General features: G+C 34.3%; 1 protein-coding gene across 7 annotated transcripts in view; it reads right to left on the reverse strand.

Annotated features, from left to right (window-relative positions):
- Positions 1-315: 315 nt before the first annotated feature.
- The window catches only part of NAP1L1 (nucleosome assembly protein 1 like 1), a 33,278-nt gene continuing 6,261 nt past the window's right edge, over positions 316-27,332 (reverse strand). The window contains exons 2-16 of one of the 7 annotated variants that reach the window (XM_078076329.1): positions 23,288-23,324; positions 18,701-18,786; positions 17,118-17,220; positions 11,312-11,453; positions 10,967-11,047; positions 10,108-10,236; positions 9,082-9,153; positions 8,137-8,276; positions 7,348-7,493; positions 7,234-7,253; positions 5,523-5,645; positions 4,761-4,790; positions 4,201-4,251; positions 2,668-2,711; positions 316-1,922 (exon numbers count right to left, since the gene is read on the reverse strand). In XM_078076329.1, coding sequence (XP_077932455.1) covers positions 2,676-2,711; positions 4,201-4,251; positions 4,761-4,790; positions 5,523-5,645; positions 7,234-7,253; positions 7,348-7,493; positions 8,137-8,276; positions 9,082-9,153; positions 10,108-10,236; positions 10,967-11,047; positions 11,312-11,453; positions 17,118-17,220; positions 18,701-18,786; positions 23,288-23,304 — 1,176 coding nt within the window. In that variant the 5' untranslated portion in view covers positions 23,305-23,324 and the 3' untranslated portion in view covers positions 316-1,922; positions 2,668-2,675. Of the gene's footprint in view, positions 2,712-4,200; positions 4,252-4,432; positions 4,529-4,760; positions 4,791-5,522; positions 5,646-7,233; positions 7,254-7,347; positions 7,494-8,136; positions 8,277-9,081; positions 9,154-10,107; positions 10,237-10,966; positions 11,048-11,311; positions 11,454-17,117; positions 17,221-18,700; positions 18,787-19,319; positions 19,502-23,287; positions 23,325-27,332 lie in introns of those variants that run through there. The other 6 variants (XM_078076328.1, XM_078076330.1, XM_078076327.1 and 3 more) reach the window with 6 other exon arrangements.

Here is a 27,332-nt window from a genome sequence, read left to right on the forward strand (position 1 = left end):
AGAGAAAAAATAGAACTTCTTGGTAATCTGTGCCTGAGTTAAGGGAAACTATAAACTGAAAATGTAAAGACAAAATTCAAAGTGTCTCAAAAATGTCTATAGTTAACTCAGAGTAAAAACCTTTCTAGTCTTCCAATAACAAACTCCATTTAGCAGGGCTTGGGAGGTTCCTTTTAAAATTATACAGATTTACAGGCCATCCTGGCCTAAGCACAGAATAGCCTACTCTAAACATCTCTACTCTTCAAAAAAAAAAAAAGTATATAGAAATATATTCACATTTTTTAAAAAAACACCCAAAATATCACCAGTACATTTTATAAAATTAAATGCAAATTTTATTAAGGATTTCAAATTACATATTTCAAATTTCTAAAATGGAATAGAACCATTTTGGAACTGGAGAGATGGCATAGATAAACACTGATATCCCTTGCAATGCCAAATTTATTAAGAAAACAATTCCTCTACAAACCACATCCCTTTATATAACAAGATGAAATAGTATCTGCCCCTTCACTTTGGCAATAGCTATTACCTAAAGGAATGAAAAAAAAAAATAGTGGTTCTGCTACTTAAGTTCATTAAAAATGGGATTCTATCTTTAGATTAAATTTTTTTAAGTTCAGAAAAGGCTGTGATCAAATGAGCTATGGGTACAAAAACAAAAATCAGCAAAGAATGTCTAATCAAAGCAACCAAAAGCATTTTCAAAATAAAGAGGAAAAACATAAGGTGTTTTCATGGCATTTTTTTCCTACACACTACTGCAACTGGTTAAGGATTTCCAGTAGTTAATTAAAATCTCAGAAGAAGAATGAATAGTATTACACAAATAACAAGATGTGTTCACATTCCAAGATCTTTAAATACTAAATTTTCAAAAAGGAAGCTCTATCACTTCTAAAAACAATGTAATTTTATTAAGAGCAGGAACTCTGGGCCATCCTCTAATTATAATCCATTTAGTCCACCCTCACTGTCAAAGCTTTTAAGCTCATCACAAAAAATTAACAGTAATTAGCCTGAGGTATTTTAAATGTGGCTCTACAGACTCAAATTTAATGGCATTTCCCCCCAACTAAAAATGGTCTTCTTCCTATGTTAGTCCCATGATCTCTGTAGTATTTTACTACAATATGGTCATAACTAAAATACCTAAAAACAATCCTTGGACCTTTTCAAAGAGTTGCTCTTCTAACAGCTTCTATTAAGATAGGAGCCACACAAAGATCTGCAAGAATGTTGCCTGACCAGATCCAGAATAGAGGTACTTAAACCTTTGTTTTCCAGTTGAATTATCAAACCCTGGTGTGAATAAAATGCTGAATATCATACTTGTGGTACAAATAGGTCCAAATTTTTGAGCTTTTAATGAGATCGAGAAACATTTCATAAAATCTAACTTAATATGCCTTAACAGATCTGTGAGGTAGTTAGGTAAACAGTACTACCCATTTTAATACACAGTAAACAGAAGCATGGGTAAATGACATACTCATACTTTAAAAGCAGTAAGAATCGGAATTAACCACAGAAGCTTGGGGCCTTCTCTCTAGCTCTAATCAAAGGAAATAAAATTTTAACCTTTTAATCTTTTAAAAAAACATTACATCATTTAAGATTTTGTCTTTCTTTTTTATATTTCTTAATTAGCAGATGTAGTACCTCTCCCAAAGTTGACACACTTCTCTTCCATAATATGGTCAACTGGGTACAATGCTTAATTCAAGCTAGGCCTCTGCTACTACCTGAATTAGTACAAAATTAAGACATTATCTTGTGAGAACTAAAATTATATTTGACATTTTTATTTTAGGCTGCAAAAACAAAAACAAGCAAACAAACAATAACAAATAAACTTGAAATAGGCTTGTCAAATGATGTAAATTCATCCTTTCCAGGGAAGCAGAAGGTAGACCCTACCATAAAGAAAAGATGCTTAGTTAATGGAAGTTAAATTTAAAAGTACAGTTAAAATAATGAGGCTTAACTTCTGAAAATAGGTTTTATTCACTTCCCTACAATAACCAATAACCACACTATGAGTTAGGTTTCTTTACTATGGTTTCCTTACTAGGTTTCTAACTACGTCACCTAAAATACAAAAATCCATTAATAATCTAAGTTATCAGTTGTGGTCTTACTGGAAATTCTTAACCATATATTTGTCTCAACAAGTTTTGTTTTTGTTTTTTAAATGAGGAATTGTCTTAGTCTAAGTCACTGCATTTCTACAACAAAGTAATGAAAGGCACAGCTAGTGCAAGCAAACATAAACCCAATTCAACTACCAGCTGAAAAAAATACTTTGGTTCTTCAGGAAAAAAACTGGCAAAGCAAAAAAAAAAAAAAAAAGTTTAACAGTTCTGTTCATTTTCATAGCTGTAATCTAAAATCTTTGTTACATGATAAAAATTACTCCAGAAGAACCAAACCATGTAGTGATGAATGAACATGCGTGAAAGAATTTGTGCAATCAATAGATCTGGCAGAAAAACTAGAGTTGAAATGATAAGTAGAACAAATTGGTCTTTAAAATTATCAGTTCCTTTCCTTTAAAAAAAATTACTGAGTCTACCAAGAAAATACAAAAACATAAGGCTCTAAGTAAATAATAGTTGTGTTTAGGCTATTACAGTGCAGGTTATCCTCAAGGCCACATACATCCTGCTTCACTGCTGCTTGCACTCTGCTGGGTTTTGATCCTTCTGTTAAAGGAAAACAACAAGTCAATCTATCTTTTTCTACCTGCTTCAGTTAATTTTCAACAGTAATTATCGTATATTATCTCAATGTTCTACCAAAATTTTTGCCAAATTAAAGAAATGTAGTATATAGCAAGGATGGCAAATTATTTATTAAAATATTAGCAAGTCACAAAAATGCTAAAATAAGGCCCAAATTTTACATTGTGGAATGAACTCCGTAAAATAACACACTAAACCATAATCTTAAAAAATAAAATAACAAAGCAATTTATGTCATATTACCAATTATTTTTGCCTTTTTATAGATCAATTACAATTATTCAAACATACTAATTCATACCCTTTAGAATAATTAATTTGATTTTTAACTACTCCTCTCTTACCTGCTCACTAAAGTATCTTCCGGATCTTTTACAGTAATTAGCAAATGAACGAATGCATTTAACAGAAACCAAAAGTTTCAAATGAATCCTGATAATGTACTATGTATTTTCGGGGAGATAAAGGGCTTTACTAACCCTGATAATGACAAATACCCAAGAACGACAGATTAGGAGTCTCAAGGAACAGAGGTGGTTGGGAGAACGTAACAAACAGTACTGCTTCCCTATTCCCAAACACTCCTGCAATCAGATTATTTAAAAACTGACCTTTGTTTATAAAGCTATCCTTTGGAAGGAAAACCTAAGAACACAAGCAGTTGAGTAATTTCAAATGCTTCTAAGGGATGCCTGGGTGACTCAGTCAGTTCAATGCCAACTCTTGACTTAGGCTCAGGTCATGATCTCAGGGTCCTGGGATCAAGCCCAGAGTTCCGCCCCACCCTGCCCCCCTCCCCCTCAGGCAGTCTAGGGCAGGTAATCTGCTTGAGGACTCCCTGCTCGCTCACTCTCTCTCCCTTTCCCTCTGCCCCTCCCCCCCATCAGCCCCCTCCCCCACCCCACCAGCACCCCCCCCATATATCTTTGAAAAATAAAATGCTTCTAAAAAACTGTTAAAAAAAAAAAGCCCAGGGCACCCTGGTGGCCCAGTCGGTTAAGGGTCTGCCTTCGGCTCAGGTCATGATCCGAAGTCAGGATCAGGGGTTAAAGCCAGGCATCGGGCTCTGCTCAGTTGGGAGCACACTTCTCCCTCTCCCTCTGCACCACCCCCACCTTGTGCGTGCTCTCCCTCTCAAATAATAAAATCTAAAAAAAAAAAAAAAAAGCCCAAGATAATGTACACTAAAATAGAATCTTAGGGTTTATTTAGCCTGAAACTAAGTAAAATACAAAGTCAGAACCAAAAATAAAACTTCTTAGGAAATGTGCATTGAAATTTCATGTACTGTTGAAATGCCAGTGGGGATTAAAGTGGACTATACATTCATCTCCAGGCAATAGGATTTATTAAAGAGTTTAATGGACAAAAATAAACTTTATATTAAGAAACATCAACTCTTACTTAACCTGCCTTAAATTTAATAGAAAGCAGCACTAATTTTGCTCACCTTTGAGTCATAGTCTGGATCATTTTCCTCATCTCCTTCTTCTTCCCCTTCCTATATTAAAGTTCAAAATGCATCCATGAAGTAGGTACACAGTAGAAAGAAATGGCTCATAACGTACGGAGAAATTTTAATACAAGTTACTCTATGGGTCAAAAGATTTTCATGATTACAGAGTATGGTGAAAATGCAATTTAATTGAAAGCTTCTAATATGAAAAATTTCCCAACACAACTTGAGACATCCAGAGAGCTTTTATTGAAAAGATTTACTGCAGCCAACGTTGAAAAAGTTTACTGCAGCTTTTGACTTCTTCAAAGAGCTGATAACCCTGCAGCAGAACAGAATTATTTGAAATAAAAAAAATGTTCTGAGTTTTGCAATTTATTTATTGAAACCTCATACATACATTGTTTGGCTGTAGAATTCTAAAACCGTATTTTTTTCCAAAAGGTTTATATCCCATATCACAGAATAATGATTATAGCAAAGGAATACATAAGTCACTCAATTTGCTTCTCAATGTGTTAAACAGAATTATTTGCTCATTTGGTAAACATTACCTCATCTGCTTCTTCACCTTCTTCATCATACTAAAAAGGGAAAAAAGGATGAAGTTTGAATGAAGCTAACAAACATTTGAGAATAGCATTAGTTACAGCCATCTTCTCTCCACTAATATCTAAAAAGAGGAAAATACTTTCCTTAAGGCAATTAATTATAAATTAAATGGCTGCGGGAATCAATTCAGGGCCGTTATCTAAATCTGACAATTTTAAAAGTTAAAATAAAGAATACAGTACAATTGTGCGTGTGATCATACAACTATTACTATAAATATTACTTGCCTGTACTTATGCAAACACACAGCACAAAAAGGCCCTAAATCTATTTGCATGACTGACATTTAGCAATAAAGATAGCCAAAATATTTGAGGGCAGCCTAGTTTTACCTTAATTGTTGCTTAATATGCCTTTGGACAAAAATTCTATGCTTCCTAGTATTTTTAAAAGTAATAAAAATTATCTTAGACATGTTTTGTTTGGTCAAAGACAAGAGCATAATACATCTACAACACTGACCAAACACAGTAAAGTTGCACTAATTCAGAGCAGTCTTCCTATTAGCAGGAAAATAAAAGCTACCAAAGATCCTAAGGAGACATATTTAAAACAATTCAGGAAAGTTATCTATAGAACATCAGTAATTAGCCTTTGAATTATTCTGTTTTTTAAAAAATTACATCTGTTCGTTTAACTGCTCACCAGCTGTGACCATCATACCCTCACCAAATGATTTCACTGCAGGATTCAAATTCACTCACATCATCATCATCATCTTCGATAGCTTCTCCAGTAAAGTATAACACTGATCTTGGGATTATACGCTCACGTAAAAAGTGACCAATTTCAAAGTCTGCAGCAAGGATAGCTTCAGCATCATCATCCTGTTTTGTTTTGTTTTTTTTAAGAAAAAAAAGGCACAAAATTTAATAACTGTTAATTTGGCACATGCAAGACTCTTGGGTTTAAATTCTATGAAACAACATTCAACTTCAAACTTTCTGTCATTTTAAAATTAGCTTATGTGTGTGATTAAACAGTCATCGATATATACCTTAGGTTTAATAAAAAGAAAGCTACCAAGTCAGTGTACATACTCAGAGAAATTTGGGAAAATAAAAATCAGAACTGGTTATTGCTTAGTTTTTTGACTTAAAATATAAAAGCAACTTTGTTACATGACTTTAATTTTCTTATAAATATTCATTATTGAAAACACCAAATGAAACAATACTAAGAAGGAATCTCAGGACTTATATAATATTAGGCATACGGCACATAATGAAAGAACACGGAGGATCACTCACGTTTCCTTAAAGATAGTACAGAAGCAGTTTTTTGTATGCATAATGCCAAATGAGATAGAATCCTACTTAATACTAAGTCAATCTAGGATTTCTATTTAATGACAAAGCACAACCCAGAAATGGTGCTGACATTATTCAAAATTCAAATAATCCCATTTAAGTTCCATGATACCAAACAATGAGTAAACATTCCATAGTATTTATTTTGATTCATCAACATAATCCACTATAATAAACAGCCAAAAAAACACAAAAGGGGGCAGTGAACTTTGAGGGAAAGACCTGTAATCACAGGTGGAGGTGTTCTAGCTATAACTACTCAAGACTGTTTTGTTGACAATAGAATTAAAAAAAAAATCACTTCAACACAAACTCCCAACCCACTCACTGACATGAAAATAGCATGAAACTCTACTACAATGTTCTTAAGTAGTTCTACCTAAAATTCAGGTGCTGCTATATAGTCCCCTTTTTTGTCCCACAAACGACATTTTGAAGCAAGCCACTTACCACTCTTTACAGGCAGAAATACTTGCCTTTTACAGATCTGGTCTTAGCCTTAGCCAAAACTATTCCAATTCAAAAGTGTTCAAAACAAACATACTTTCTAATTCCGTATGTATAAAACTACTGAACTATCGGAGTTAAAAAGTTAAAAAATCTGGCCAACAGAAGAGCAGATTCAAAACCTACGTAGCTTACATCCTGCCTGCACAGCATTCCAGGCTGTGCACAGGCACCATTGCAGCTCTTGGCTTATATGGTCACATAACACATGGCCACAATATGAAACCATGTTTCCACTGGAATAACAAATACAGAGAGTTCTAACCAAAATGTGGTTAGGAGTTTTAGTAAATAAATAGTACAAATGATATATTTAATACATACTAGTTTCAGTAAGAAAACTATCATCTTAAGAACCTGAATCCCCCCAAAAATACTTCCAAGCCTCAAAAGAAAAGCCTTTAATCTCTCAGCATTTCTCAATGGAAGCACTATAGGCATTCTGAATGAAATAATTTCAGATGCATAAAGGTCTTCTCCATGCATTGCAAGCCTCAGAACAAAATTCGAGTAGCAACTATCCAACTCCCCACTTTTGAGAACCAGTTCTTTAATTTCATAGTGAACAATTCAACAAATAGATAACAATTTAACTTACCAGATCTCCACTTTCAGGAACTGCAAAATTGAGAGAAGAAATTCAAATGAGTAAGAAATTAAAGAAAGCTTATAATAAAACAACCATTAATACCCAAACTAAAACACTATTTACCTTCAGGAGGGGCAAAAAAATTAAAGAAAGAGTCATTGGAAACTGTTTTGGTCACAGTACGAACTGTCCCACGTCCCTTGTGTTTCTGTTTCTTCTTAATGGTTTTCAAAGTGACATTCTTTCCTTTTTTCCAATCTATCTGGCACCTTGCAAAACAAAGGGAAGAATCACAATTATCATACTATGCTTAATTGCTGGAAGAGCGAAGATTTACCTAATTAAGTACTGTATTTATTTTTTAAAAAGATTTTATTTTATAGAGAGTGAGCGAGAGAGATAAGAAGAACAAGAGCACATGCGCGTGAGCAGGGGGAGGAGCAGAAGGGGAAAAAATCTCAAGCAGACTCTGGGCTGGGACACGGAGTTCCATCTCACAACCCTGAGTTTATGACCTGAGCCTAAACCAAGAGTCAGAAGCTTAACTGAGCCACCCAAGTGCCCCAAATACTATTTTTAATTACAAATTTTAGAGGGAAAAAATGGCTCACATGCTTTTGATAGCAATATAAAGAGAAAATTTTATTTCTAAACACATTTTTCTGTAAATACATTGACAATTAGCAGAAATTCACAATATAATAAATTGAAGTGTGTTCTCCTTTGAAGAAGTGTAATACTATAAGCCAAAGAGAATTCCAGGAAAATAGGTGTGCTCATCTAAGAAAACACTTAATCTGAAATGTTTAGAGATAAACTATGTATCAAGTACACACTAGGAAATACCAAATATCACAAATCACAAGTAAAACAAAAAAGAATATTCTGTGAAAGTAGTAAAATTAAACTCACCCTGTACAACCCATAATTTCTGGTCCATCGAAAGAAAAGGGATCAGAATCATCTGGTTCTGACCTCATCCTATATGTCTTTGTCAACACTTCATTTGTGAAATATTCATTGGGTTCAAAGTGAAATTCTAAGACAAAACTCTTAAAAAATAAAAATAAAAAAAAGTAAACACTAATGAAATTCCTACATCACATATATTAAAATTCAATCTGTTGATTTTTATAAACACATAAACTTCTAGGTGATAATGCCTTTCCTATTCTGGGAAAGGGTCAGATAAACCCCAAATTATGTTTAAAAAGGCAAAACAAGACACAAAATAAAACTGAGTAAAACTTAGCTCAGCTTACAATTTCTATTTAGTAACATGTTTATAAAATTGGTTAGAACAACTGAATAAACTGACCAAGTACTCTTTCCTCCTTCCATCCTCACAAAGAGGACTTATTTAAATCATCTTCTAACCCGAATTTGACAGAGGAACTTTACTACACACGATAGAAGAATGTATAGTCTATAGTAGCTTTGCCCATACTTCACATAATACTGATGGTTTTTGGGAGAAGCTAGTAGCTCATCTTTCATCATGGGGAAGCGGGGGCCCTCTAACATCTTCTATTTTATGTAATCCCCAGACACATGCCTTTTAAGACAGAGTAAGTATTTAGGGTGCTATTATTTTTTATCTATTTTTATCAAGGACTTACTATATTTCAAAAACAGTTTTATGTTCAGAGGGAGGAAAAGGAATAAATTCTACATCACAATTACCAACATCCAAACATTTATTGCCTACCAACAATTAAAGAGTACCAAGTATGAGTTTTAGCTTCTTTCTCACCCATCTCTAGGCTTAGAATATCACCTCTTTTTAGAAAGTTCCATATATCTATATCTATAAACATCTAATGTTACAAAACTAAAAATATTTCAAAGTTCTTTTACCATGGGCTGGCCAGCATCTGAGAACTTCACTTTAATATCTTTCAAGTGCTTCAAAATAGGTTCATCATGTTCCTGCAAATTAAGAAAATATTAAAATGAGTATCTAACATGGCATTTTCGGATCAGTGTGCTATTACCGGACAATAAACATTTAGCTGAGACATTTATAGTGAGGCTTTATGTAACACTTATGAACCATAAGACCTACTCTCCAGATAATGGCTTATACTAAAGCTAGTTTACTTATAAGCTCTACTTATTTCTACTGGCAATGGTAGAAAAAAAGTGACTTAACAGAGAATTACATCATCATCAGACTGAATGGCTGAAGAATATAAAACCAAGTCTAACTCAGGCATGTTTGCTTTGAAAACATTTCCTTTTCCAGCTGCTGCTTGTTCCTTTCATTATGCTAGGTCCTTTCCTACTTTGCCAAAGTAGAAATGCAATAAGCAGTCATTGTTTTGAGATTTCTTTTTCTTGACGTTAACTTTCAACAATCACACTATAAGGCAACAAGTACTATAATGCACACAGTAGTGGCTCAAGAAATGCTTCTGATTAGGACACAAAAAGTTTCCCAGAAAAAGTGACATCTGTGTTGGATTCCCAGAAAAAGTGACAACTTTAAGAGTTAAAGATCTTTATGTTATTCTTTTAAAATGCAAATGTCCCTTGGAATATTTGTTTCAGACTGAAAAGGTCTTTTTGGGTAAGATAAATGAAATTTTAGGTTTCCTCCCTCCAATCTCTAATACCAAGCACTTAAACACAGAAGACGTAAGACTATGACAAAACATCGCTCAATGTAACTGTCAAAGGGCCACTTCATTATCTAATTTTTGAAAATGATTTAGAAATTTATTACATTCATCAAAGATGCAATTTTCCTTCTACAGGTAACAGGTTTCAAAAGACAGCAATCATTCTATAGAGGTCAATGATGGAGACTAGTCATCCCAGCCATTTAAATTTCAAAGGTTTTTACCCTTTAAAGTAAACTGATGTTTTTATGAGTAAAATTACCTGAACCATATCACTGAGCAAGTCAACGTTCTTAAAAACAGTCAACCAGAATTCAGGAATTCCCTTGGGGTCTTCTTTTTCTTCATCCTTTTTCTCATCTTCAATCTTGGCTTTTTCTTTCAGCTCCTCCTTGATAAATGACAACATTATGTTACTGAATTCCTAAATCAGACTACTTGATAAAATCTTACCCATCCCCTAACTTATACCCAGCAGTGAAGTACAGAAACCAACAAATCCTCAATCACCAATTGCAACTTTCAATCAATGAAGTTCTAGTCCAATTGTGTAAACACTGCTGTTATACTCATACCAAACTGTACTTCTATAAATATTGCTACTACCATACCCCTCCAAAAGAGAACCACTGAGAGAGAACCTATGAACTATAGAGAAAGTTTTATAGGAAAACATTTTAAAGCTTCAGGGAAAAAAAATAAAATAAATATAAACTTTGCCCAATTCCTCACCCCTTGGTGTTCTTGATCAAAACATTATGTTCTCCTTATCAACCAACATTAAAATAGCAATGCTGGGGAAACAGAGTCATGTAATAGAACACTGTATTTGTGTCACAACCCTGCCATTTATTAATTGTAGGCAAGTCATTAGAAGCCTCCATTTCATCATGTGAAAAACAAGAACAATCCTTTGCAGGTCATCATGAAGTTCAAAGGAAAAGTTTATATAATCTATAAAATTTAAATACTAAAAAATGTAAGGGAAAAATGAATTTGGGTACACATGGTACCAGGGCTAACAGTGGCTCATCTGTTCTGATTATTGTTAACTCACCATGAATCTTACAATAAAATATTTCCAAGGTATAAAAACACACTAAATTAAAGTTGGTACCAACCGAAATCTCATCCTCCTCGTCTGGTTTCCATTCACATTCTTCTTCCGTAGGTTCATAAATTGCATTAATGATCTCAAATCGCTAAAATGATTAAAATAAAAAAAGCTTGCATAAAAACACTGACATCCAAGCCAGAAACTAATTGTTTCTCATTAAAGATGTGTATAGATTTAATGAATGCATATCACAACTTGAATTGCTATTGACAGTTTTCCCAATTACCTCTAATAACCATTTTGCTGAGAGGTCTAAAGACTAAACCACCTGCAAGTTTGTTTATATTTCCAGAGCTTTATTATAATCTCAAATTTTAGATAAAGAAAATAAAACAGTAGAAAGCATTACCTTATCAAATAGAGGCTGATAGAGAACAGCATACTTTCTTTCAAGATCATGAACTTCCTCATAGAATTTGGCTTCTATCTGTGCACATTTAACTTGAAGATTTTTGAGAGCATTCACTCGTCTTTTAACTACCCTAGGCAAGCTGAAAGGTTGGAACGCACCAGTTACACAGCATCACAGTAAAACACAAGTCACACTTCTATCATATTGAAAAGTAAAGCATAAAAGTTAGTGAATGATAGGTTTCCTATTTGAAGCAAAAGGTATACTCATTCAAAGTAATTAAAATTCAAGAAACATAAATACATGGACTTCTTGACTATAAAATAGTTCAAAAGTGAACATTTAAACAGATACAGTAAGTTGTGATAAGAAAATGTAAATCATTATCAACCCTAAATCTTTCATTATAATCAAGTTCAGCATTAGACTTGTCAGTGCTGGCATTTAAGCTGTAAAACAGTCTATCTTAGGAAGTTAAAAAGTCATGGACTGACCATCCTAACTGAGAATAAGGACAATAACCTTGATTTAAAAAAAAAAAGTAGGCATTATCTCACCCACACCAGCTATTTTTAGGGAAAAGGATATTATATGAGAAAAAAGCATGGTATCCTACACCATTATTTTCTATTTTAGTCTCTAGAATTTATATTTATATTAAAAAAAGAATGTTGTATTTCATGAAGGGATTTTTAATAACAGCTTTGAGATATAATTCACAAATCATACAATTTACTATAGGGTATAATATAGGCCCCCTGAAGTTATGATTCAACTTATGAATCCCCCTACCACCCAAAAAATGTTCACTCAAAATTTATCTAACTTCAGGGATCTGTACAACAGATACAGAATCCAGGTTAGAATTTCCTGCCATAGGCAGATTGCTGTAAATCAAATAATTTTCTTAGTTAACCACTACTTTATAGTTAAGATAATCAGAAGTAAAAAAATTATCTACAGATAATTTTTTTTTCTTACAATTAAAAGTAAAAAGTTTGTTTTGTCAAGGTAATGAAACAGCATGGGGTGCTGCCCACCCCCACACTGTACCTCAGAAAAATTCAACCCTAGAAACTTCAGAACCAAGAAGAAAACAACTATTTCAGGGACTCACACACACTCACAAGCACACACATACTATGAGCAACTTCTGAGTAAGACTAACAACTGTACAGAGTGAACTGCAACCTGGAAAAGGGAGGGAATGGGCAGAATGGGTAGCAGTGAAGACAGGCTCGAAGAAAGCTTCTGAAATTCTGCACTTGCCCTACAACAGTCAGTGTCTGGCTGAGAGCCTACAAGCACTCATTCCTCCACCCCTCCAATCCAGGTACAGTGGATTACAACCAAAGGAGACCGCCTCCTCCCCAAAAGCAGCAAAAACAATTGCCTGGAATTGACAGCAAACTGAGTCTGAAGTAACTGGAGCTCTCCTTAGGTTCATTCCAATCCCTTTTCTTAAATTCCATTGGGACTGTCACAAACCAGAGCCTGATCTTTATTCTTCCCTCAATAATCATTATTGGGGACTAACTGTTATCAATCAGTGAGCCTGAGCTCTACAGCCAGAGTAACTAAACCCTTACAGAGTATAAATTTTAATGAAAGAATGAAATATTTATCATCGGAAGCCGTATTATTAGACAAAATAATATATTTAAAGAGATGAGAGAAGAAACAAGACCAAGAAACCTAAAACAAAGTAGAAATATTAAATATGAAAAATAAAGTAGCTAAAATAAATAAACCAACAAATAGGATAAACAGGATAGGTTTAACTTAAGGAAGTCCATTAACGTTCAAAAGCTCTCCAGAAAGGCAGCAGGAAAGACAGAAAAATTATGACTTGGACGACGAAAGTAGCAATAGCTGAAAGACAGAAAGGAGGTGGATATCTGAATAAATGAATAATAAATTTCTCAGAGTTAAAGTAATATGGAAATCCTTACTCTAACCCTTAGGTTAATGAGATTCATGAGTATCAAAGACCAAAGAAAATTCTACATGTGTTCAATGAAAAACCTACACAGGAAAAGGAATCTGACATCAGGCTTCAAAAGAAAACACCATATACAAGAAGAAATGAACTTTTATTTAAGAACTCTGCACTTACAATTTTAGAAGCCAAACTATTGTTCAAATATGAAGACAAAATAAAAATTGTGTGAGGCATATCAGGCTTCAGGAAATATGCTAGAGATACTCAATACATTCATTAAAGATCATTTCTGAGAAAGTTAAAAAAATAAGAAATTACTATATAAATATAGGTGGCCAAATATCTTGGTAAATCTTACTGTTGCCTTGATGGAAAAAAAGGCGGACTAGAGAACGTGTATTTATAAATAATACAGACATCACTAAATTTAAGAAATCAATATGGGTAAATAAACTTAGGTATTAGGTTATGAGCCCATTTAACATAATAACAAACAACAGAATGCAGTAACTTTGATACCAGCAGAAGACAACTTGACTTATTTAATGGAAAGCAAAAAAAGAGAAAAGAAACAAAGTACAATGAATTATAAAATAATAGCAATTAAGTCCAAAAACAATACTGCTTTCAAGAAATGCAAAGAGTTTAAAATTACTAATAAAGAAGCAAACTTCCATACTAGAGGTAAGATACAAGAATGGAAAAAGACATGCCAGGTAAATAAAAACCAAAAGAAAGCTACAATAGCTATCTTAATATCAGACAAAACAATTTATAACAACACCACCACCACAAAATACAAAAGAGGACACTTTATACTGGTAAACTGGAGGACACTTTACACTGGTAAACTGGAACAAAAGGACAAGATATATACATCACAAACATATAGCTAATAATACAGCTTCAAAATATATTAATCTATAACCAATAGAATTATAGGGAGAAACAGATTAAGTGGAAATTTCTAACACATTCTTCCCAGAAACTGTTAGATCAAGCAGTCAATCAATAAGCAGAAATAAGAGAACCTGAACAACACAATTAATAAATCTAGGCTACTAATTTCAACATATAGATCTTCACACTTAACTTTCATAGAACATTTAGAAAAACAAATATTAAGACCATAAAAGATAATTTTAAAAAAAATCAAATGAACAAAGCCTCAATTCAAGAAACTGGAGGGGAATGGAGCAAATCCAAATTAAGGGTTCTCAAACTCCAAAGGCCAAAGTCCATTTTTAGAAGAGTTCTACCAACTGTTCAAAGAACAGTTAATTCCTATCTTATACAAATTGCTTTGAAAACACAGGGTGAAAAGTAAAAGCAACCCTGTTTATTCATTAAGCAGCTGAAATCTTGACTCTAAAACCAGGGCATGGAATTACCATCCCATGAAAGTTTCTATATTGTACATACATGCACACATGCATACACACACACACACACACACACACGCATATATAGGTATGTGTGTGTGTATATATATATATATATATATATATATACACACACACACACACACACACACACAGGCACACATATTCAAGTACATTTCACTAACAAATAAGGACCTTGAATAAGATATTAACTACTTGACTCAACAGTGTAATAATATATGATTAAATTTATTCCAGGAATGCAAGGCTAGTTTAGTATCATGTTTCCAAAAATATTTAATATGTACTTAATAGAGTCGAAGAAAAAGTCAAAAGACCATCTGAATACATACAGAAAAAAAGGTCATAATAAATCTAAGTAGACACCAAGTTTAATGGCAAGATTTTATATCCATTCCTGGTTAGGACTAGAAATAAGATAAAGATGCTCATGTTTAATGCTAATTGTTTAACACAGTACTGAAAGTCCTGGCCAATGTTATAATGAAATACAAATAAACTTGGTGTGCTGTAATGTGAAATATTAGAGCTCAAACTGCCATTACTTGCAGACAAGATCTTTTGCCTTTGGGAGAAAAAAAAATTACTATAGTAAGTGTAGCAAGATTTCTGGATATAAGATCAACAGCAAAAGAAATAAAAAATAAAAATAAATCAATAGCACTCTTCTCTACATCAACAACAGCTAACCTGGAAATACAATAAAAAATAAGATACTATCCACAATAGCAACACAACTAAAGTATACAGGAATTAACCAAGAATAGACTATGAGAAAAACTTCGTAATAAAAGAGAGTATGATTTCAATAAATACAAGGATATGGATGAGACAATTTTACATTAAAAGAAAAATCCCCTATCCATGTTAATCAATAGATTCAATGTAACTCCTATCAAAATTTTAGTGCGGGGGAGCTGTTTTGTTTTGTGAAAACCTCTCTAAACTTACTATCAACCATATGTGGGATAAAGGTCTACATATAATTAGGCCAATCTTAAGAGTGTATTCCATAGGGGATGGGGGACGGGTAGAAGAAAGCAAGTTATTACAGGGAGAAACAAATTAATAGAAAGATTAAATTATCACCCTGCTAGATATTAAGACATACTAAAAAGCCATATTAAAAAGAGTGCTGCTCAAAGACAAACAAAGGTGTTTTTAAGAAACTGATATGCAATAAAGGTGGTATCACAAATAGATGAGGAAATAATGAACTGTTTAGTTAAGTGTTATATAAACAAGCTCACTAAAAAAAAAACAACAAAAAACCCTGATGCATAGCTAAATACAAAGGTGGCCTCAAGAGGGTTTATTAAAGACCTAAAGATGAAAGGTAAAACTAGTCAACAGGAAATACAGAAGGAACTAGGAAGGACTTCTTAACTTGAAAGAATAAGCCACAGGTCAAAAAACTTAAAACACAAAAATTAAGGACTTCTGTTTAATGGAGAATGCAATGGATAAAGTTAATAAAAATGACAATAGATTACTTACAAAGTCTAAAACTGATAAGAGATTAACACCTTGAATATACAAAAACTCCTGCAAAACAAGACAGTAAACCCCAATAGGAAAATGGACAATGAGAACAACCTAAAAGGCTCACAATCATGAAGAAAAGCTCAAAACTCATTAGACAACAAAAAGTACAAATAAAACAAAATAAGCCTGCACCTCTTAGATTGGTAAAAACAAAAAACCCATAAAGCTGAATGATGCCAACTGCTAGCAGAGATACAAGGATGAAGGGTGCCTTCATGCACTGGACACAGTCATTCTAGAAAGCAAGCTGAGAAGTACTTAAAGCTTGCATACCCTGTAACTAACAATCCCACTGGTAAGTACATATCCCCCCAAAATTCTTACACAGTTCTTTAAGAGGGCATGCAAAAAGAGGACCATTACAACGGAATTTGTGTTGATGGAGCTTAGAAGCAATCAAGATACCCATCAAAGAAAAAGCATATTAAAAAAAGCACGTAATAAAACATGGTGGACACAAATCACCGTAAGTGACAACAAATATTCAGAAGCTAGAAACTACTGATGAGAGATTACATACAGATAGCAACATGGATGGATCTTAAAAATCGTAACAATTATAAGCAGAATAAGATATATGGGCTATTGCAAATGATTTATAGGACCAGTGAAATAAATAAGAAATCTGTATTTCTTCTAATTCTGTGCATTTCTAGCAAACCTCCAAACAAATCTCAGAAATGGTTAAGATCAGTGTACTTTTCCTGTGGAGAGGAGTCAAACTTTAAAAGACCAACTCTAAATTGGTGGTACTCAGCAAAATTTTTAAACTCCCAAAAATCCTATACTAGATACTAACAGACATTAGCTTTCCACTATTACATATCTAAGTCCTAGATGGTCTTAAAAAGATACACCTGCAATGTTGATTATAGAAGGCTAAATAAGGACTACAGAAAAGAAGAACTTGTACCTTTCAATGTATCCTGTTGGTGTTTCTACCAGACCATCAAGTCTTTCTTGAAGGGCTGCAAGAATCTGAGGATTTTGCATCATCTGAACAGTCAGCTGACGCGCTTAAAAAAAAAAAAAAAAAAAAGGGCATCGAAAGGATTTTATGAAAATATATTATGCTATTTTAATAGGACAATCCAATCATGAAGTTTTCCTGACTAGCCCGTAATTCATTGGTCTGAGTACAGATGGGCAGCAAGCTGAGGAAAATCCACTCTAGGAAAACCTGACGTTCAGGAAAAGTTCAGATTCCTAATGATCTTAACACACGCCATTTCTGAAGACCATTGCCACAACTACTATTAACAATAAATATCCTTTCTCTTCCTACTACCTTGTGTTTCATCCACCTTACATTTTTAAGAAGCTCAAAGCTTCACCCAGATGCCTACCTATGACTCTAACACTTTGAAGGCAGACAACACATTATCGGAAGTACAGTGACAGTTTTGACCCTGGGAGAAAGACTGTGGAGTGAGTAACCTAAATGTTTGTTTGATGTTTATAGTATAGTATGCATCTGTTTATCAGAATAGAGAAAGTTAATAGTTGAGACAATCAAGGTTGTAACTAAAGCCAAACAAAATGTGGTTGTTAATGATGTCTAAAAATTATACTCAATCCAAAAATCAACTAGATTTAGGCAAAACAAATTATTTTGCTATTATCATCTCCTCGTCAACACACATTACACAAAAATGACATGAATTTTCCCAGTTATGTTTTTAAAGGTCAATTCCTAATATTAATTTGATTACTGGATGATGTATAGTTATGATAACCAACATGCCTTTAGAAATGTCAATACTGGCCACTAAGGATACTGACCTATGTATCTTTTAAGACAATGCTGCAAGATGAAAGCTGAAGCTGAAGTTCAGTAGTCTTTTCACAATTAACCTCCATCTGGCTTAACAATGGAAAGCTGAGTCATCTAGTACTTTAATATTCTTAGCCCATACCTATAGGGCATAACCTAAAGCAGTACAAGTCCCCCCCTACCATCGCTACCTCCCCCTTTATAATTATTTGCTAAAGAAAACTATGAGTGATTTTTGTTTACATTTAATAAATGTCTTTTTTGTCATTTGGTTGGGAAGGATTAAAAAAAGGTTGAAATACACAACTAAATGTTTTCTACATATGAAATACTGAATATTTCCAGTAACTCTAAGTTGTTTAGAACTACCACCAAAAACAACTCCCACCAACACCTGTAACATTTCTAAATTCAGACAAAACTCATGGGCAGCTGTTTGACAGTTATGCCATGTCACTCCAGCATTAGAAGGCAGAGTAACTTCTGTTGGGTCACTAACTATATTCATACCTTCCTCCCTTATTACTACTCTATCTCCATCTCCCTCTTCCCCTCCTTTCTTCCCCCCACCCCGAACATACACAAACGGTTACTGAACTAGAGGTATGGGCCGCATGGGTAAAGTGTCTAGACAAGGATCCAAAAGGGAACAGTATTTGTTACTACCCTCTAGAAGACATGTGCCAGCAATCACTGGCTCCTGAAGTAATTTAAAGTAATACCTTTGATTTTTGTTTCTTCACCAGTTTCTTCTTCTTCTACTTCTTCAACATCATCCAAATCTTGATCAAGTTCAGACTGTTCTTTGCTACAATATCATAGTATCACACCAAGGTTCAAATGTACCAATTACCAAAAAATAAATAAAAAATTATAAAAAACTTCAATTCATTTTCTAGGTTAATATGCCTCTTTCAAAAATATGAAATAGGAAATTCCAAAGGTAATTCAGTTTTCTTTCTAACTTCATATATAAACAAGCACAAACTGGAAGTACGTAAAATTTCATTTAAAAGCACATGGTCAAATATAAAATTTATATTTTAAGCTCTTTTTTCCCCCAAGATTTTATTTTTAAGTAATCTCTAAACCCAATGTGGGGCTCAAACTAACAACCCCAAGATCAAGAGTTGCACGCTCCACCGACTGAGCCAGCAGGGGCCCCTCTATTCCAAGCTTTAAAAATGTGGTTTGACAGTGTTGGTTCCAGGAACGTGAGGTCAGGAAGTATGTGCTCTCTACCCAATATCCACTGCTTTCACTCTTCTTAGTAACAGCATCCTGATTTTATATGAGATGGCAATACACCAAGCTTTTAAAAATCTACATTTCCCAGCCTACCTTTTAGCTAGGTGTGGTTATGTAACTCTGGGCGGTGAGTTAAAAAACCAAAATGAATAGAATTTTGAGTAAGCCTCCTTTATAGGACAGTAGACAGCTGGGAGGCCTTTTTGATCTTGCTCCCTTCATAGAATAGGGATGATGACTAGAGTTCCAAAAGCCATGCTGGACCAGGAGGCATCCTAGAGAATGAAAGTCAACAGAATGAAGGAGTTTGGAAGAACAAGGATCCTGGATCCCTGATGGCTATGGGGCAATCACATCAGCCTGTACTCACTATCTTTGGACTTTCCTCCTTTTTCTTTACTTCATAGTGGAGATGGGCAAAAAGTTAAGAAGACCTGAGCCTACTTCATACTTAGAGCAAAGCCAGGAGGATGGCACCATTGAAAGGAAAAAAGTAGTAAGATAACATTCTCCCCATTTCATCTTAAAAATCTAGTTTTTGCACATGAAATTACGAGAATTAAAAAGGGAAATAAGGTTATCTAAGTCAACATATAGGTCTTCATATAATTCCTTGTGTGATTTTACATTTTAGTATTTGGTTTACAGATTTAGTCACATTTATGTTTAGAAACAGCATCTGAAGTATTAACTTTCATACAGAGACAAATACTATCTAATTTTCATATAAGAACAAATACAGAAAAGGTCAACTGTATTCTGCCAGCAAAATTTATGTTCCTGTAAACTAAGGAGAAAAAACTCAGCCTTCCCGTCAGAAACAATAGATTGTTTCTGAAATTATCTTTGATTTCGTATAAACTTAAGCATACTTAGATTTAAGGGCCATTAACTAAAGATCACATAGCACAGCTATTCGTCCAGTGTGATTTTAATCATTTAATGAACATCTACATCTTAAGGCTTTAAAACAGGGGTCCACAGACTATGTCACATGGTCAAATACAGCCCAGTATTTTTGTAAATAAAACTTTATTGGAACACAGCCACGTAAGTTTATGTACTGTCTATGGCTGCTTTCACACTACAACAGCAGAGTTGAGTAACTGCAACAGAGACTATATGGCCCAAAATGCCTAAAATATTTATAATCAGGTCATTTATACAGAAAGTCTGCTGACTCCTGCTTTAAGGAACAAGAATCCTCCGTCCTTCCCACCCTCCTAGGGCTGACAGCCATCTAATTAAATAAGGGGATGGTGGGGAATCAAGCGGTCACAACCAATTTATTCTTTTTTTTTTTTTAAGTTTAAAACAAAATGAAGTTTTGTTATCTGCAAGGTTAAGATGGCAGATTGCACATACTCCTCTGATCTTAATCCTTCCAAAATCTTTACTAAAATTACAATAAAAGGGTTTTTTAAACAGACAAACATTAAAGGACAGGAAGACAAGAGCAGCAACAGCAACGTCACTGAGAACTGAAATCTAACAGTCGGAAAAGCTGAAAACTAGACCAAACACAGAATCAAAAAGGACACTTCTGGAATTAGGGCTGGGGGGATGAAATTGGAGAAAATAGGGAGGACTAAACAAAAACTGATAAAGCAGTTAAATCCCCAGATTCTCTCCCTCAATCCAGCAGCACAGCAGTTTCTTCTTTGGAAAGGGTTAAACTAAGAGCTCAGACTGTAAGACCACAGATACAGCCAAGAGTCTCTCAGATACAGGACTGTATCATGCTAGAATGTTGAATGTAGAGACCCTTCCCTGGTCACCTTTTCCCAATTTGGATTCCACAACACTGAAAGCCAGATCTTCACCCAGATACTCTTCCTTGGGGTATCTGACCAGCCCAGAAGAAAACATCATTCTGACAATGGGGATTCTCACAATAAACAACCACTTTGATGACCTTACATTACAATCTAAATTAAAAGCCTCCCTCCACCCCACAACACTCAAATTTTCTAATCAACTTTTTTCTTAAACATCTCTCAACTGCATGTTCTCCCCCACCCCAATCTTAGTGAGCAGACAACCAAGTATTACCTCCTATTTGAGAAAATGTTTTTACATGGAAATGAAAACAAATAGCGGAAAGAAAAATTTAAGAGCAAACACACAGGGGAAAAAACATCCAGAGAAAAGATATTACAATCCAGAGAAAAGACATTACAATCAATGAAATAGGAAGAAGATGCTATAAAAAACAGGAACAGAGAATAAAGACACTCCTGAAAACTATACAACAGAAATTTAGAAACTCAATACAAGAGCTGAAAGATAAAATTTCTTCAGCTTTGCCCAGAAAGAAGAGCAAAGAGATAAAGATGGAAAATAAGACAAAAGATAATTAGAAGAACAAGTTCAACATATAACATAACAGGAGGTCCAGAAAGAGAAAACAGAAATAAGACACTCAACAAAATAAGTCAAGAATATTCCCCAGAACTGAAAGCCATCGAGTTGCCAGACTGAAAGGGCCCACCACTGAATTCCTAACACAAGAAATTTAAAAAATACATAAAAACAATGTGAAAATTTCAGAACTCTGAAGCCAGAGTGCTTCCAGAAATATTTATGTTTAAAACAAAAGTGTCACATACAATGATCAAGAATTATAATGACTTTGAACTTCAACACAGCAATATTGGAAGCCAGGTGGTAATGGAGCAATGCCTTCAAAATTCTGAAGAAAGAGGATTCCCAAATGAGAATTCTACACTCAAACTATCAAACATAAGGATAGAATTGTCATTTTCAGTCATTTATCTCAAAATAATTTGTTTCCCTTGTACTCTTCCAAGAAAGTATTAAAGAACCAAAAAAGAAAATTACATGGGATACAGGAAATAGCAAACCCAAGAGAAGCAGCAAAAAGGAAACCCCAGGAAGATAATAAAATAGAACCACAATGATAGCTATATAACCAAGGTTAAGCAATCCAGATTGGAGCAGTAATAAAGGAGGCAATCACTTTGAAAGCCATTATCACTAAAATACCTGCTGCCATTCTTTTTAAGCATGGAATAATTAGCCAAATTCTTATATGTACTTGAATGTGATGCCCTTGTGCTAAATTTTCCTGCCTTCCCACCTCCATGCTCTGCTGCCTACAACTTGTGGATGGTCGTATTGTACCCCTAAATCCATGTCCAAGTGTTGTTTTAACCTACCCCTAAGTTGTGTGAAATCATAAGCAACGAACAATGCAGCTCACCCATTCTCCCTTACCTTATTTCTGCAAAACATCCATCCACACTAGAACCCTGCCAGAAGTCAACTTCATTAAACTGATGTTTCTAGAGTGTATGACCTTGCCCAATAAATTCTTCAGGAAAGTTGAAATTAGACTGTGACCCAGATAATCTTTTTGTTTCTTTTTTTCTTCCTACCTTGGAGACTTCAACTGATAGTGGTAATACTGCTTTTCTTTTTAAACACAGCTAAGTTTGTGACTGCTATTCAGATTTTCAAAATTAAACACTGATTAACAACGTGTAGGTGTTAAAACTCTAAAAAAAAAAAAAAAGAAAAAAAAAAAGGAATGCTTTAGACAAATGCCAAGACAGTGCTTACACGTCTGGAGAGGAAAGGTGGAGGATGCAATTGAGAAGAGGGACACTGGGCTTCTAATAGTAATGTTTTACTTTTAAAAACTCAAAAATTATAAGTATCCTATTACTCTTTAAACTCTACATATAAATTTCATATACTTTTTATCTTGTATGTATGATGCTGTAATATGGAAGTAGTAATTACCATACATGTATGGTAAAAATGAATTCTGCAAATATTTCTGATTCATTACTGTGCTCAGCACATTCCTAAGAATAAACACTGGCAAATGGTTTATTGTATTTAAGACAATGATTATATATACTGTATTTTATCTTGGGTACACTTTACCCAACTATTGTAACAGCAGGTACTAAGCATCAGTCTTTACCATACATTTTTATATTATTACTACTATTAATTACATCACAGTACAAAGTGAAGCCAAATCTCTGGGAAAAGAAAAAAACAAACAAAAAAACCAACTATCTAGCACTTACTTGTCAATGTCTGCCATGTTGTAAGAACTCCAAATATCTATGGAGAGAAATGTCAGTGTTAACAAAATATACATATATAATGTATTTAAAACCATTAAAAATATTTGATGCCCAAACCCTTTAAATCAGTACCACATTGAGAATCATCACACGGAGGAATGTATACCCCCATTAAAAACACATCAGTGTTAAGAAGAAAAATCGTGGCACATATATATGGACTTTCATACTAGCCCCCAAAGTAATTTTTCAGAGGATACTGCTAAAAATAAGCAAGTTATTACTAGGCTGTTAGATTCTACCACGTAAGGACATTTTCATAATAGCACTGCTGGTAAAGAATCTGATGTATGCTAGTATCACAGAAAAGGAACAATACAAGAGTTATTCAAACTCCTTTAACAATTACAAATGGTCAATTTTTGCTTAAATTTTTAGACTACTTAGTACCTCACAGAACCCACTTCATTTTTACCAGTATTAATTCTTACCAAATTCATGTTAAAAAGCCAAAATCTGCCACCATTATGCCCCTGGAGATCTTTCTAAGAAGTTTAATAATCCTACCAAATGCCAGTCCTTTAAGCAACGTAGTCACAGTTTTAAAGCTCTGGGTTCCAATCTATATCAAGTAAACCTTCCCCATCTCTTCAAATGTACCTCATGTCTTATCACTGATAAGGACCACACCCCCAGATTACCCTGGATATGCTGTCATATTGTCAACAAACTCTTGGTTACCTGACATCAATACTGTTAGAACTGATCTGGAGAATATCCTAAATTCTTTCCCGCTATAGATTAGTATTGACTTAGAGAATACTGCTTTTAGAAAAAGAAAACTGAAGGTAAAACGTGTTATATTCAGGCAGGAAAATGACTAATGCCGTATGTAATGAATGCATAAACTACCAAAAAAAATAATCTAAATCAAGCTTAGGATCCCACATTAAAATCAAGTTTTTATCTCTTAGTAATTAAAACCACAGACTTTTAATAACACTCAGAATGCTACAAGATGTGATTCCTCATATCAACATGTTTTATATGATTATTACTTAAATAGTTAAGAAGAGTTACTCATTTCAGCAGCCAAGTGCTAATATGTGGAGTATTATTACTGATCTAACATCCATCCTTTCAACAAACTGTGAAGAAAATATTTCTTCCTAATAATGTAGCCTATTCTACTTTAAATATTTTTTTGCTTTAAATAATTTCTAATAGCGCTGATAAATTTCTCTAGTGATGCTGGGTAATTTACAAAATTAACAAAATACTTAAACAATTATGAAGAAATATTAATTCAAAAATAAAAATACTGAATCTTAATCATCAAAGAAATCCAAATAGAATTCTAGTTTGTCTATCAAATCAGTAAGGCTCTTCTTTTAATGCAGGGAAAACGGTGGTGAACATGCATTCTTAAATATGGCTTGTGTTCCTATAAACTATTTTCTCTCTGGAGAGTAATTTGGCCATAGTAATATCAAAAACCTTAAATATGTGTATCTCCAGCTTTAGTTATTCACTTGTGAGACTCTAACATGAAAAAAAATATTATGAATCTAAAGGCTGTGCTCTTCATGTTTGCCTAGAAGGTTCTTCCAAAATTCAGTTAACATAACCTTTGGCTCTTAGCTCAAAGTTTTACTTTTTCAGAGAGGCTTCTCCAACCTGTACATTCTGGCTAAATAAGATTTCTTGGTTATACACACCTATAAAGCCCTATTTCTTTCCATTGTAAGATGTCTCAAGTTTGTAGTTACAAATTAGTGTGATTATTTGACTAAGATCTATCTTTCCCAACTAATCACAGCACAAGATTCATATTACAGAGATTATATATGCTTTTGCCAATTGCTGCATTGCATCCTGCAGGGTAATAATACATAAAGCTTATATAGAGAGCAGCTACAGTTACTTATCTCATCAAAAATAAATTCAGTATTAGCATGGAATGTGCATACAATGAAATGCTTTGCAGTCAAAAATGAAGCAGATATGAAAAAACACAGGGCTTATGGCAAAATCCAATCTGGACAGAATACATATATATTCTGCCACATCTTTGCATCCTTCATATACATATATGAACATGCATGCTCATGCACATACTTTACGAATAAGACATTTCTGTACAGATATACCAGAAACCTAATAGTAGTCACCTCTAAGAAAAGACTGGGAGAAATGAGAACTTACATTTCATTCTGCATTATTTGGCTTTCCCATATACAAGTACATTTTGCTAACGTTTTGGAAGTTGCTCGGTTGAATACACAGTCTAGTAAGTCCAGCAATTATCAAAAATATAAAACAACCCCCCCAAAACTTCTAAAGTCAGATTTTTATAACATTTTAACATGTACTCAGAAGAATGGCTACACTGCTACCTTCCCTGTCCATTTCATGGGGTCACATTTAGAATTCAAACTCTTAAAATAAAATTCTTTGGATTCTTTATTAAAGATGATATGATTCAAGACAGAACAGGATGGCATTTACTTCTTCAGAGATACCTTCTCCAATCTGCCCTGCCCACTCTAGCTAAATTAGATTTCTTGGTTATACACACTTCCGTTTTTTAAAGCAGGCCTAATTTTGTAGTCAGATCATTTGGGTTGACACCAGCTTTGTAAAAATCTGGCTCACACAAACAACTTCTGGTCTTATTCACCATCTACAAAAATACAAAAAAACTGTTTCTTCATTGGATTGCTCTTGTTAAGACGCAAATTCATAAAAAACTTGTGTTTGGTAAGTACTGAACATTCTAATAAACAAGCTTTTTAGTTCTGTCTGTTTTTAATTATCTTAGCACAGGGTCAATATTTCTGCAAAATAATTAGCTGAGATGACTGTTAAAATGTATAGACTAACCAGTAAACGTGCCATGGTAACGTTAAGATGTTAACATTAAGGAAAACTGGGTAAGGGGCACATGGGAACTCTCCAGGAGTATCTCTACAACTTTTCTATAAATCTAAAATTACAAATAAGTTCATTTAAAAGAGAAAGAGATTAATTCCCATGCCCAGATTCTGAAACAAGAGGTCTGAGAGAGTGGACCCAAAAATCTCCATTCTAAACAAGAAACCCAGCCCCTGGGCGCCTGGGTGGCTCAGTTGGTTAAGCAACTGCCTTCGGCTCAGGTCATGATCCTGGAGTCCCTGGATCGAGTCCCACATCGGGCTCCCTGCTCAGCAGGGAGCCTGCTTCTCCCTCTGACCCTCCTCCCTCTCATGCTCTCTGTCTCTCATTCTCTTTCTCGCAAATAAATAAAATCTTAAAAAAAAAAAAAAAAGAAACCCAGCCCCTGAGGCAGGTGGTTCTCAGACAATCAGATCACACTGAGAAAACACAGGTTTCAGTTAATACCTCCATTAGTTTTCTGTTTTTGTTTTTTACTGCACTCAACGTTAAATAAAATCAATGAGAATTTTTATTTATCAGACATGAAATTGCTTTCTAAGAGATATGAAGAATTTCCATTTCTGGTAGTGACAAGCTAAATTATGCAAACCAACTCTGCATAAAATAATTCCAAGTCCAAAATAAATACTTCCTAAAATCTTAAAAGCAAGGTTTTAACTACCGAGGTAAAATCAAAAGCCCCAGACCTATCCAAGATGGGAAATCTTTATAGCAACCCTCCACATTAAGCAGGAACCCCCAAGTGCTATAGTCTCAGGGATGATAAACCAGTTCTCTTGGACAAATAAACTAGAATCACTTATCACTGTCGTCCCAAAACCTCAAGCCATGAGCTTAAAGTGGTCTGCCTGATAGTGTTCCTAAGCACCTACATATCCAAATGTGAAAGGCACCTTCATCCCAGACCTCAAATAATTTATACAAGTAGTTTTCAAGAGCAATAAGGGCAACAGAAAAAATACAACAAAAGGGGCGCCTGGGTGGCTCAGTCGTTAAGCGTCTGCCTTTGGCTCAGGTCATGATCCCAGGGTCCTGGGATGGAGCCCTGCATCGGACTCCCTGCTCCGCAGGAGGCCTGCTTTTCCCTCTCCCATTCCCCCTGCTTGTG

The sequence above is a fragment of the Halichoerus grypus genome, chromosome 6 (genome assembly GCF_964656455.1).
Source record: "Halichoerus grypus chromosome 6, mHalGry1.hap1.1, whole genome shotgun sequence".
Lineage (NCBI taxonomy): Eukaryota > Metazoa > Chordata > Mammalia > Carnivora > Phocidae > Halichoerus > Halichoerus grypus.